Here is a 13,771-nt window from a genome sequence, read left to right as displayed (position 1 = left end):
GGGCCAGCATTAGACCCAACTCTCAGAACAAAAATTTATACAAAGTCATTTAAACACATATCAACTAAGGCTTCATGAAATCTGAAATTGAATTAACATTTTAAAGATGAACTTTTGTTAAAATCCTTTTCTTGTCGAACCAAGCAAACTCTCTTAGGAGAATGAGCATATACTGAAGGCCATGGGGACCCAGGTCGAGCTCTCAATAGAGCCAAACCTTATGGCTATGGACTAATTTCTCTGGGCCTCACGTTAAGCCCAACAGTCCTTGAAGCTTTGCGCTTTAGCACGTATTGGGAAAACAATAGCCTTTTGGGCATTAAACACTTAACTATTGAAATTACACAACCTACCTTTAATAAAAATACAAAAACATGCTTCTTCTCATTTTCAAAACAAAACAGAACCCTTCATGTTCAAAGAACACATAAACCATATGTATTTGAAAATTAAAACTACTACTAATCATAGTTGAACTCACATACTTAGTGAATCTAATAGTAGAGTATTTTAACCATTAAAATTAGATATAAAAATGCAATATCATGTTACTGAATTTGTTCAGATACCCAAACCAACATCTAAAAGAGGTAGAAACCACAAATTAGTTAACTGTAGCCTTGTAATTACTACCAGCTTGAACCAATACGATTAAAAACCTAACAAAGAGAGTTTTTCATCTCACCTAGGACCATTTTATGACAATCCACACCAAACACATGACAGAAAGATTCAACCTCAAATGAAATCAAAATGACAAAACCTAAAGTCTAGATACAAACTCAATACACATTTTAACATTCATGGCATAAGTAAATACAATGAGTGATGTAATGAAACATAAACTGATGCATAACTAAGACATGTTTAGTAATACACATAGGTATTCAGCTAGACTAAGATCTACATCTCCAAACAATGCTTCAAATTCAAGTGTCATATATTGATAAAAAGTCCAAAGAGGTACCTGGTTACAGCAACAAAACAACAAGAAAATGAGCTAGAGATTAAGAAGAAGACAGCAGGAGTGTATCATCAATCAACAACACAACCCACAGTCAGTTTTATACCATTTTTTGCTCCTAGATTAACGCAATTCTGTCGAGTTTTCAATAAAATCTTACTAACAGAGGAAGTCTAAAAGCCAAACCAAGCAAATTTCAATATTTTCAGAATCTCAAAAATGCTTAGCCGTTTCTAAGTTTTTCAGCTTTTTTAATCTCTCTCCCCTGACTTGAGAAGAAAGAAACAGCCCTTTTATAGAGACCTCTAGGGCAGCAGAAATGATTCTATTATTTGCCAATTACCCCTTCTTTAATTTTCATTCTTGCAAGTTAATCCCCAATTTTAAATTTTGTTTATTAGACTAGCCCCAAACCCACCTTCCTACCAGCTTCATATTCAGTTACAAGAGTTTCTTCTTACCCAAACTCCCCACATTACCTTTTAGGCTTCTATTATTTACCCTCAGAACCATATATGGGTCAAGTTGACCCAACAATCAACCCAAAACCTATGCTTATAAACCCGGACTGACCCCCTTCTTTGGGCCTCTGTTGGTAGAGCCCAATTAGTAAATCAAACCCAACAGAAAACCCAAGAAAATGTCCAATCAGAGTTATATGAACTCCTGAAGCCAGGGATTCCAAATAAAACAAAATAGGAGGGAACTTGAGCGAAATCAAACAACAAAATCAAACACACTAACAAAATGCTGACCAAAAATAACCTAAAATTAATAGGCATGCAGAAATGATTTAAGAAACAGAAAAATAAGAAAGCAAAGGAGAGAAACAGAAGAAGATGAAAATGAAAACGAAAAAATGAAAGAAAGAGAAGATTGAAATACCTAACAGAGGCAGAAAGACAACGAGCTTGACCTGGCTTCATAACCTTCGATTTTGAGCCGAAATTGGCCTTAATCGTGTGTTCTTTTTAAGAATAGACGAACAAAGCCAGTTTCGACCTTAATCATTCGTTGAACTTGACGATTTGGGGAGATTTGGGGTTTTAGGGTTTTGGCCGAATTGTTTCAATTGAAGATTCGAGATGCTCTAGAGTGATTCGAGAGAAACTGGTCAGAGATCGGGAAAGGGGAGGTCATGAGGATTTTGTGGTGTAAATTTGGTGGGGTTTTGAGGCGCCGCCGCCACTGGAGACGGCAAGGATTTGAGGGCGGCGCTAGGGTTCTTGAGTCTTTGATGGAGGAGATGAAGTGAAGAAGTACAAGGGGTTCTGAAGGGATTCGGACAGTTTTAAATGAAGATGGGGGAAGGGTTTCAGCCGTTGGATAAGATGGAATGGAGGGCTCAGATCGATTTAACTTAAATGAACTCCAAACGGTATCATTTGGTCAGGCTAAAAGTTGGGACCGGGTTCAGGTAGAGCTTGGGCCGGGTTTGAGACGAGTATGGGGGGAAACTGTTTGGGCTAGTACGAGTTTGGCCCAAAAGAAAGACAGCCTTTCTTATTGATTCTTTTCTTTTTCTTTTAATTTTCAAATTTTTTTTCCTTTTCAAGTTAATTAAAACCTAAATTGATTTCTAAACTAAATTAACTTACCAAATTAGATTAATTACTAGTCATAGTATTTATAAAAATTAAATAACTCCTAAATTAAAAAGAAAAACTATAAAATTAAAAATTAAAAAGTTAAAATGCAAAGTGAGTATGTTTCGTGATTTTTTTCATTTTTGTAAAACAACTAATTTACTAATTAACCTAAAAATGTAAAAATAAATGCTAAATACAAATGCAATGTATTTTTGTATTTTCATAAATTAAATAAAATTAAACATGCACAGAAAAATGTAAATAATTAAGAAAATTCTACAATAATTCCTAAAATGATAAACAATTAAAATAAAAAAATCTAATTCTTTGAAATTCTGTAGGAGTAATTCATGTGGGGCAAAAATCACGTGCTCACAATGGTGACTTTATTCAAATGATGATAGCCAATGCACATGCACAAAGACCCATCCTTCTTTCGGACAAACAACACCGGTGCGCCCCAAGGTGAGACACTTGACCTTATAAATCCCTTATCTAGAAGATCTTTCAACCGGACTTTTAGCTCTTTCAACTCCGTTGGAGCCATTCTATAAGGTGAGACAGATATCGGCTTAGTGCCTGGAAGTAGATCAATTCCAAAGTCAATCTCTCTATCTGGAGAGATTCCAGGAAGATCTTCGGGAAATAGTTCTAGGAACTCATTTACAATTGGTATCGACTAGAGAGTGGGAATCTAAGCATCTGCATCCTTAACTCGAACCAGGTGATATATATACCATTTGGAGATCATCTTTCTGGCTTTAAGATAAGAAATAAACCTACCCCTAGGTGTTACTGCATCACTCTTCCATTCTAAGACTGGTTCACCGGGAAATTCAAAACTTACTATTTTGGTTCTACAACCCACTATGGCATAACAGGACTCTAACCAATCCATGCCCATGATCACATCAAAGTCTACCATCTCCAATTCTACTAAGTCTGCTATAGTAAGACGATGATACACTTTGACTGGACATATCCTATAGATTCATCTTGATATAACTGATTCTCCAACTGGAGTGGACACTTCAAAAGGTTCACACAACTTTTCTGGTTCTATCCCAAATTTCTTAGGAATATTTGGGGTTACATAAGATAGGGTGGATCCTGGATCTATAAGAGCGTAGACATCAAAAGTGAATATGGTTAGCATACCTGTGACAACATCTCCACGAGCCTCCGTATCCTGACGGCCTTCCAGTGCATACAAACGGTTTTGACCACCGCCTACATTACTAGACTTTGCTGCACCACGCCCTTGATGGGCCTGAGAGTTATGAGGGGCTGCTGAATTAGTGGACTGAGCTACATTGCCTCCATTGTTCTGCTTTATTGATGGACAATCCCTAAAGAAGTGGCCTTGCTGACTGCACCCAAAGCAACCATTTGTGCCCAAACGACACACCCCTGGATGCTTCTTACCACACGTGTTGCAAGTAGGGTACTCAACGTCTCTGTAGCCCACACTAGCCTGTGACTGTGAGCCTGTTGCTCTGAAATTTTGGTTTTTCTTGTTAAAATTGGACCTCTGAACTGGTGCACTAGCTGAAGATGGAGCAGGTCCTGATTTTTATTTCCTGAAGAACTGGCGATTGCCTCCTGCTTGAGATACCCCATGGCTGAAATTTCCTGCAGACTTAGCTCTCTTACTGAATTCCCTGTCCTTCTCTCTCTATAGTCGTTCTTCTTCTTTCAACCTGTCTTCGTTCCCTTGAACAAAGGTAACCATCTTAGTAATGGTCATGTAATTGTTCTGAGCAGCTATATTCGTATCAGAAAACAAGTCATCTGAAAGCCCCAATACAAACCGCCTAACTCTAGCCCTCATATCACGTACCATTTTCGGAGCATACTTAGCCAGAGAGACGAACTTGAGTAGTACTCATTCACACTCATATCATTCTATCTAAGTCTCTCAAACTCCAAAGCCTTAGCTTCCAAGACCTCAGTGAGTAGAAAATGCTCAAGAAACGCATCTACAAACTCCTTCCAAGTTGCAGGAGCCACATCCTCCCCTCGGGACTCTTCCCATATTTCATACCAAGTGTTGGCAACATCCTTCAGCTGGTACGCATCAAGCTCTACTGCCTTAGTGTCTGTAGCATACATCACTCGAAATATCTTCTGAACCTCATCAATGAAGTTTTGCAGATCCTTATCCTTTTTGGACCCTGTGAAGACTGGAGGTTTCATGTTGAGGAATTCCTTAGACCTGGAACTACTTGTCTCATGAACAAGACTTGTTCCCTGCCTTTGAGCTTGAGTAGCAACAATCTAGGTGAGCAACTGGATAGCTCCTCTAACATCCATGTCTGAAGCACTGGGCACTAGCCCGATGCAACCCCATGGGCCGGAGTGTCCTCCTCCTGAGCAACATTAGTCGTAACCCCCTGGCTAGTAGTTGAGGCCCTTCTAGTGTACTTTCTTTTTGCAGGCATTTATCTGAAATACACAATTCGCACGAGTTAGAAAGATTCCTGAAAGCATAGCTCTAACTGCACAATCTAGAGTATGAAAGAAATGAAACAATCCTTAATGTCTTGGTGGTCAATTGTTTACACATGTGGCGCGCGCACACACACATAAAAGTGACCCCATTAGACACGACTTCATAGACTCCCTAAGACTCCTAAACCTAGGGCTCTGATATCAAGCTTTATCACGCCCCAAACCATGGCATAGGCGTAACACGACACTCGGTGCCTGGCTTTATGCGACCGAGCGAACCAACTGTATGGCTGGATCAACATGTGGTATAAATGTAAGCTAGATGTAAATATATAACATGATGATCTACTAAAGAGCCTGACTGAAATATCATAGATACGGAGAATACTGAAAAAGTTTGCAAGTATAAATGAGTAGCCGACAAGGCTAACACATAAAAGCCTATTAATATCTGATTGACTGGGTTATAGCCTACGAAGCCGCTAAATAATACTAAAAATGCTAACTGTTTATGGGGATAAGGTCCCCGATATACCTTATTAACTGAAATACTATAAGGACTGAAAGAGAGAGGGATAATGCCCCGAAAGACTAGGGCTCACCAATAGCTGATACGAGATGTCCTAGCAAGCAGAATCGTCAACCTATAAATCGCTACCTGCATCGCGAGATGCAAGACCCGGGCAAAAAAGGACGTTAGTACATTTGAATTGCACTGGTATATAAAACAAATGAAGGAAAGAATTGTAAATACTGAAACTGAAACTGAACTGCTAACTGATAAACTGAACAAGAAAGTAAGGATATGAATACTCCCTCTTATGAATGATGAACAACCTGTTTTTCTGATAAACTATGGCCTCAGGCCCAATATATATATGTGCACAAGCTACGACCTCGGGCCTAAGTATACGTATACATAACTACGGCCTCATGCCCAATGATTCATAAAACATAAACTAGTCTCAGGCCCAAATACAGGTATTCGAGATTTAGGATTTAAAATAAGGAACTGATAATCATGATGCAATACATGATACTAAAATACCGAAACATACTGACTTACATAATACTGAACTGCCGAATAAGAATCAACTGGAATGTGTATTCGTAATAAAATGATATGTCATAACTGAGACTCATGGGATATTGAATGAATTATGAAACCACATCATCTAGAGACTTGAAGTTCTACAACTATTCATGGAACTGAGGCATAATTACTTTCTGAGGAAATTTGTAATAGTCATAATAATGAGACATAAGGAGAAACATAAACATTCCCAAATGTAGAGAGTTAGGCCCACATACCTTAACTTCCTGCTCCTGAGCGTAATACAATGTTTGTCAACCCTTTTAGCTTTAATCTATAGTAATACAAGTCAAAGGGATTCCATATTAGCTATGATACTCATATTTTGGTCACTTAAGCATTTTATCAAATACTTGGTGAGAATAAAGCTTCATACTCTTTATTAATGGTGTTTCTACACCCAATAACCCATTAATGGTGTTTCTAAAGTCTCGAATAGTTATAATCAACATCATTCTTTATCACCCATAAGGTAAACAATACCCTTAACCAATAATCAACAATAAACAACCCAAACCTATAGCCATGCTATTCTATCAAACTCGTCAACTCATATCTCAATGAACTAGAGTCTATAATCATTAATCCAATGCTAGAATCAATTATAGGGTGAAGACATTACCTTTTTGAAGTTCAATCCCTTGGATTCTAGTTTTAAGGTTCCTCCTCTCAACAATGATGTCCTAATCGAATATCTAATTATATGGAGGGTTTACCCATGTTAATAAGATGTTGGAAAGTTGAAATTAACTTAGAATCGCTATTAGAACTTACCTTGGATGGTGGTGGGACCTTTAAGGAGTTAGGTTATTGAGAGCTTCCCTTTCTAGAGCAAGTGTTTGTGTTTTGGGGTTGTGGGGGACAAAGTAGGGCTTTAAAATGCCCCCCAAGTGCTCCCCCTCGTGCACCTGAAGGCCTGACCGCGCACCTGACCGCACAAAATTGCAGTAGCACTGCTACAAGTGCGCGGCCACGCACGTGACCCTCCGAGCGCACACCTGGACGCGCATATTTTGCACTATTCTGTAAAACGCACATAACTTTTTGCACAGAGATCCATTTGGTCTCCACAATATATAGTTGGAAATCTATTTCAATGGCCTACAACTTTCATGTTTTGAGTTTTCCCAAATATTTTACACATTTCACTAAATCCTGCTGCAAGACAGACCTTTTGTAAACTTAATAGATTTTATCGAATCTTATACACCTTACTCTTCGTCTTGATTCTAAAATAACTATTTCCACCCATGCTCATACCAATAGAACTTCACATGTCCAAGATATAACATTACTACTCATTTAACACATTCATACCTAAGCCGAATTTACGGGGTGTTACATGAACTCTACAACCAAGAAGAAATACATAAAACAGAATTTATTGCGAGTTGAAAATACATAAAGCAGAACTTATTGCGAGTTGAACTCAAAACCCATGCTAACTAAGCTGGTGCTTTAACCGACTGAGCTACGAGTGCTTGTTGCTCTCTTCTTTCAGTTTAAATCAATTAATCTCTTATTTCATGGATTTGCTGTAAAATTCAAATATAGCTACGAATGATAAATTTGTTGAAAGTATATCAACGAATGATAAATACAGGGTATATATTTGATGTGTCGCTTAGTTTTCCCTTCAAATTAATAGCACCCACATTGTTAGTCAATATCTTGCGGATAAAAATTTATATGTACTGTATGTTTACATCAATTTAATGAATATAAGATTTGCACATATTTTTATATATATGATTATCACTAAACTATAGTTAATTAAAATATTCTCACTCTAATTTATTATTTAATCATGGTAGTATGCAATCATTAGTAAAAGCCATTAGGGTGATCCATTATACATCTTCCAAAAGGTTCTAACTCGTTCACATTGAGTGTTGTTAAAGTGACACCATTATGTGAATATATTTTAGAGTGCACTAACGTATCATTTTACCAACTATATTATCTGGCATTATTGAGATTATTGATTATTTTTAAATACAAAAAGTTCTCTATAGCCTCTAGGGGTTTAATATATGTGTTTGATTTTTATATCAAATTATATTAATTTATCATGATTAAGTGGTAAATTGGGTTATGAATGTGTATTAATTGATTATCGTTTAGTGATAACATATGTAAAGACAAGCATTATACATTCATTAGATTATAAAATCTGATACTATTAAGTTTTTTTGTCGTGTTTACACGGTCACATTTCAATGTACAAATAGTGTAAAAAATGCTCACTATCTTTTGAAGTTTTCTATTACAATGACAATTATTTTGTTTGGTTTCTTTTTAAGGAAAAGTACAGAAATAGACAATTCAAACACAAACTTACCAACCTCGAGCCCAAAATTACACACTTACCAAAAGTATCCCAAAATTAGAGATACGCGCAAGGAAGGATTCTTCCATCCAAGAATCACGCTAAAGATCTTCCTTCCTTTCCCGTTTTTCAAGCGTATCAATTTAACAGATCACGATATTTTCTCCCTCTGTATATCACGACATTATCTCCCAAAAAATTCTCCAAAAGAGCTCCAAATTTCACTCAAAATCGATCAATACATCTTTCGCGGTTCTGTGTAGAAGGAACTGCGCACTACAATCAAAATCAATCAAGGAATTAATGATGTTTGACCTAATTTCAGCTACTTCAATGGCAAATTTACCAATTTTTATCCGGTATGGTGGCTGATGGAATGTTGACAACAACTTTGTAGATCACAATGCAGATGTTGTAATAGTTACTCCAAATATAAGTTTTGAAGATTTTGTAGACATAATTTCGAAACAACTTATGATAGAGACTTCATTGAATGTTATTGAAATCAAATACACTGTTCAAAATAGTTCTCTACCAATAGTGATACACAATAGTATGGGTGTATGTGTATATCTTGAGCTAAAAAAAAGCTCGGAATTTACAATGTATCCCGTTTCTATAACATTGAGTGAAAGGGATATGGACATAATCTGCTACAATTCAAATTCTACTATGATTTCCTCAGAATGTGGACAAAGCTCAATTAGAGAGGAGAGATACAATGGCGATACAATTAATATTATCGAGTTTGGGGATGGAGAAGACTGGCAGGATTAGGGGTGTTCGTCGATCGGTACGGTATAGTATTTAGACATTTCGGTTCGGTATTTTCGGTATTCGGTTTCTTAAAATCCTATACCAATACCGTACCTAATTAAATTCGGTATGGTTCACTTTTTCTCCTTCCGGTTTTGGTTTATTCGGTTCGGTAACTTCGATTTATTCAGTTTGAATATTAACTAGTGCATAGAGCGATAGACTCTAATACTCTTTGTTAAAGTACTCAAAAATACAAAACTGGAAATGTTTGTTGACAAAATTTTTGTCCTAAACTAGCAAATATCGATCCAAATAGAGAAAATTGTACATAAAAGAATATTTGATCATTAGAAATATCTTGTTACTTGTTTAGAGTTAATTGATGAACTTAGAAAATAAAGGAAAGTAAAATTTTAGATTTTTTATATTTATGTTATAATTGATAATATGTGTTTTGTGTAATATAATATATATTTCGGTACGGTATCGGTATTTCGGTATTTTATTTTAAAATACCAAATACCATACCTAATACCAATTTTTTTAAAACTTAAACCAAATACCATACCAAATGCCAAAATACCGTATACCAAATACCAAAATTTTCAGTTTCGGTATGGTAATTCGGTATTTACCAAATTATGCACAACTCTAGACAGGATACATAATCTGATGAAAATACAATATTAACTGACCCTCAATACATAGATGTAGAAGAAGGTCAAATTTATAAAGACAAGGCTACGATAGTCAAAGTCTTGAAGCACTTGGCAGTAAAGGAAAATTTTCAGTTTAAGGTGCATAGATCAAGTGAAAGCATGTATCAAAATATTTACTGTATAATTATGTATCTCAATGTATATAATAGTGGATGTTAGAAGCATAATTATGCAGAAAATTAGTTGCTGCTTGTAAGTCTGTGGCTGTACACTTTTAAGTTGTGGTTGTCACCATCTAGTACTGTATAGTCATTGTATTTTTTCATCTGGTATTGTTGATGGCAGTGTGTATCACTATATATCATTGTATTTCATGTCGTGCTATTTATTAATGGAAAAGTTTATATCTTTGTCGCAGGTACTGCCTAGTATGCATCAACAACAACTGTGATTGGTATTTTAAGTCTTCGAGCCTGAAAAAAGCAAAACTTTTCAAGGTCAGAAATTTCAGCAAACTGCACTCATGCCCGCTGAAAGACAGATCTTACGTACAACGTCAAGCTACTGCAAAACTCATCGGCAGTCTTCTGATAGACAAATATAAAGACCCCAAAATAATATACACTCCTAGTGACATAATTGGAGACATGAACAAGCAGTATGGTCTTCAAATGACACAATGCAAGCATGGAGATCGAAGGAATATGCAGTTCAACTACTGAGAGGGAACCCGAGCGAATCATATGAAAAGCTACCAAGCTAGTTTTATATGTTGGTTCTTACAAATCCTATGTCGGTGGTAAGTTTGAAAAAAACAGAGGAAGACATGTTCATGTATGCTTTCGTTGCACTATATCCATCTATAAAAGAATGGCAGTATTGCAAACTGGTTGTTCTTGTAGATGGAACCTTTCTTAAATCGACATACAGAGGAACATTATTGATAGCATCCACACAAGATCTAGCAGGTAAAAATAAGAAAAATAATGTATATATATTATTCATGTATATACTCAAATATGTTTATATGATTTGTGTGTGTGTGTTCATGTATATACTCACACATGTTTATATGATTCAATTTATTAGGTAGTATCCTACCACTCGCATATGCCATAGTAGATTCAGAGAATAATGCTTCCTGGGACTGTTTTTTCGCGAGGTTCAAGGATGCATTTGGGGAAAGGGAGGGAATGTGCATAGTCTTGGACAAGAATGAAGGCATTAAAAATGCAGTGGCAACATTGTATCCACAAGTACCTCACTGTGTCTTCATATTGCACCTATGGAATAATGTAAAAAAAATTACAACAAGAACCATTTGCAGCTCAAAGACATATTCTTTTCTATAGCCAAAGCATACACAATTGAGAAGTTTGATTACCACATGGCAGAGGTAGAGAAAATTGATAAGTGGGTCAAAGATTACTTAATGAACGTTGGGTATGAAAGATGGTCCAGAGCACATTCCATTGTCAACAGAACATTGATAATGACTTCAAACATTGTGAAGTCGATTAATGCAGCACTCAAGGTTGCTAGGGAACTCCCAGTACTGCCTTTGCTGGAGTACATAAGGCAATTGATCGGACGATGGAATGTTACAAACAAAAAGAATAAAATAGAGTCATTTACTGATCTTGGGAAAAGATATGATACAATGCTGATGGACAATCTCGAATTGTCACATCGGATGAAGGTATGACTGGAATCTGTAGATACTTGTGCATATAATATGTAATCATGTCGAATTCATGGATCTGTTATATCTTGAACTCTTTGTGTGATTCTGTTAAACTAGTGTCCACATGTACAAAAGCAAAGGCTTTCAATGTACTGTAGCATCTATGTCTATCCCACTGTTGAAATATTGGTTGGTTTGACATGATATTACGCTATTTTAAATCTTGTAGGCTCTCTAGTATATGTATTTTGAGAGCATCTGTTTTGTCACCACTGATGATAGTTGATAAATTTTGTAGGTGACCCCTTTGGCGAGTTACTTATATTCAGTACTAGATAAGGGTAAGCAGAGAATGGTGTTCCTAAAAGATCGTACTTGCAGCTGTAGAAGGTTTCAGTTGGGTGAGTTGTCATGTGCACATGCTCGGGCAATATTAAAATACAAATACATTGATCATACTGAGTATTGCTCGGTGTACTACACCAGGAAGTACCTATTGAAGACCTATGAAATTCTAATTTATCTGGTTCCTGATAAAAGCACATGGAAAATTCCCGCAGAAGTTCTAGATGAAAAGGTCTTGCCACCATACGTGACTAAAAGAATAGGAAGGCCAAGGAAGGGGATGTGCAAGCCAATATCTGAAAGGGAACAAAAAATATCGATTTCATGTGGATAGTGGGGAGAAGAAGGTCACAACAGGAAACTTGTAGAAATAATCCAAAGAGAGAATGAAATATATCAAACTTAAAATTACTTGTTATTTTATTTTGCTGAATATCATAGATATTTAGAAAAATCCAATATATCAAGAACTATATCAATGCAGAATGTCATTTGAATTTTAGATATAAATAAATATTTGATCTATCATTTAAAATTGTGACGACCCGGCCAGTCATCTCATGAGTTATCGCTCTATTTTCTCCATTTCTGCTTCTTATTGCTTTGTCTATCGGTTCTAGGTATGATTGGGTTGGTTGGCTCGGGTTCGGAAAGGTTTTGGTGAGGTTTGAGACACTTAGTCTCTTTTGAGAAGCTTAAGTTGGAAAAGTCAACTGGATGTTGACTTATATGTTATAGGCTCAGATGTGAGTTCCGAGGGTTTGTATAGCTTCGGGAGGTGATTTGAGACTTAGGAGCGTGATCGACATGTGTTTTGGAGGTCCAGAGTAGATTTAGGCTTGAATTAGCGAAATTGAAATTTTGGCGTATTCCGATTGATAGGTGAGATTTAGATAGTGTTAGAATGAAATTCTAAGAGTTGTAGTAGTTCCATTGGGTCATTTGGTATGTGTGTGCAAAATTTTAGGTCATTCGGACGTGGTTTGGAATACTTTTTGATCAAAAGCGTAATTTGGAAGATTTTGGAAGCTTAGGCTTAAATCTTGTGTGTTTTGGTTGATTCGATGTTGTTTGAAGTATTTGAAGATTGGTATAAGTTTGGGTGGTAATTTATGATGTGTTTGTACTTTTGGTTGAGGTCCTGGGGGCCTCGGGATGATTTCGGATGGTTGACGGAAGATTGAAGTTGGGTTGTGGCAACTAAAGTTTTCCCATTTGCTATCATAACCGCACCAACAGCTAGGGGACCGTAGGTGCAGTCTCGCAGAAGCGAAGTAGGAGTTGCAGAAGTGGAAAGGGCCTAGGAAGGCTGGAGCTGCAGAAGCGGCTGAGGAGCTGCACCTGCGATGGCGCAGGTGCGGGCAATGCATCGCAGATGCGGCGTTTGGGGCATAAGTCAAAAACTGCATAAGCTGTTCATTGACCGCAAAAGCGGTATCGCAGAAGCAGGGAATTGGCCACATGTGCGGAATCCCTGGGCCATAAGGTATAGAAGAAATCCTTCGCAATTTTTGAGTTGTTCTTCACATTTTCAAGTCGGTTTTGGAGCTTTTGGGGTGATTTTGAAGAGGGAATCAAGGGATATCGTCTGGAGGTAAGATTTTTGAGTCCAATAATCAATCCTATGGTATTATTTCACGGATTAGATCTGTAATTAATGGAATTTAAGGGTTAAAAATTTGGGAAACTAGGGCTTGGTATTGGAGACCTAGACTTGAGGATTTGAGGGGTCATTTGTGGTCGGATTTGGTACTTTTGATATGTATAAACTCGTGGGGAGATAAGGAATCTATTGATGTGAATTTTATCGAATTCCGAGACATGGGCCCGGGGGTCAGGTTTGGTAATTTCGGGATTTATGTCGTAAATTGATTATTTTCGCTTGGGCTTCGTTCCCT

At 36.9% G+C, this 13,771-nt stretch overlaps 2 protein-coding genes across 2 annotated transcripts; one reads left to right on the top strand and one right to left on the bottom strand.

The window, feature by feature from the left end:
• Positions 1-3,544: 3,544 nt before the first annotated feature.
• Positions 3,545-4,396, bottom strand: LOC142165014 (uncharacterized). The gene is made up of 2 exons (XM_075223664.1): positions 4,254-4,396; positions 3,545-4,049 (listed from the first exon to the last, which is right to left on the bottom strand). The coding sequence occupies exons 1-2, from the start codon at positions 4,394-4,396 to the stop codon at positions 3,545-3,547; spliced, it is 648 nt and encodes a 215-aa protein (XP_075079765.1).
• Positions 4,397-10,634: 6,238 nt separating this feature from the next.
• On the top strand, positions 10,635-12,207 carry LOC107821918 (uncharacterized). The gene is made up of 5 exons (XM_075223663.1): positions 10,635-10,812; positions 10,934-11,100; positions 11,172-11,543; positions 11,646-11,717; positions 11,827-12,207. Exons 1-5 carry the CDS (start codon positions 10,635-10,637, stop codon positions 12,205-12,207), a joined length of 1,170 nt encoding a protein of 389 aa, XP_075079764.1.
• The last annotated feature ends 1,564 nt before the right edge of the window (positions 12,208-13,771 follow it).

The sequence above is a fragment of the Nicotiana tabacum genome, chromosome 10 (assembly GCF_000715075.1).
Source record: "Nicotiana tabacum cultivar K326 chromosome 10, ASM71507v2, whole genome shotgun sequence".
NCBI classification, from domain to species: Eukaryota; Viridiplantae; Streptophyta; class Magnoliopsida; order Solanales; family Solanaceae; genus Nicotiana; species Nicotiana tabacum.
The sequence above is the reverse complement of the archived record's forward strand: the minus strand, read 5'-3'. Positions and strand labels throughout refer to the sequence as shown.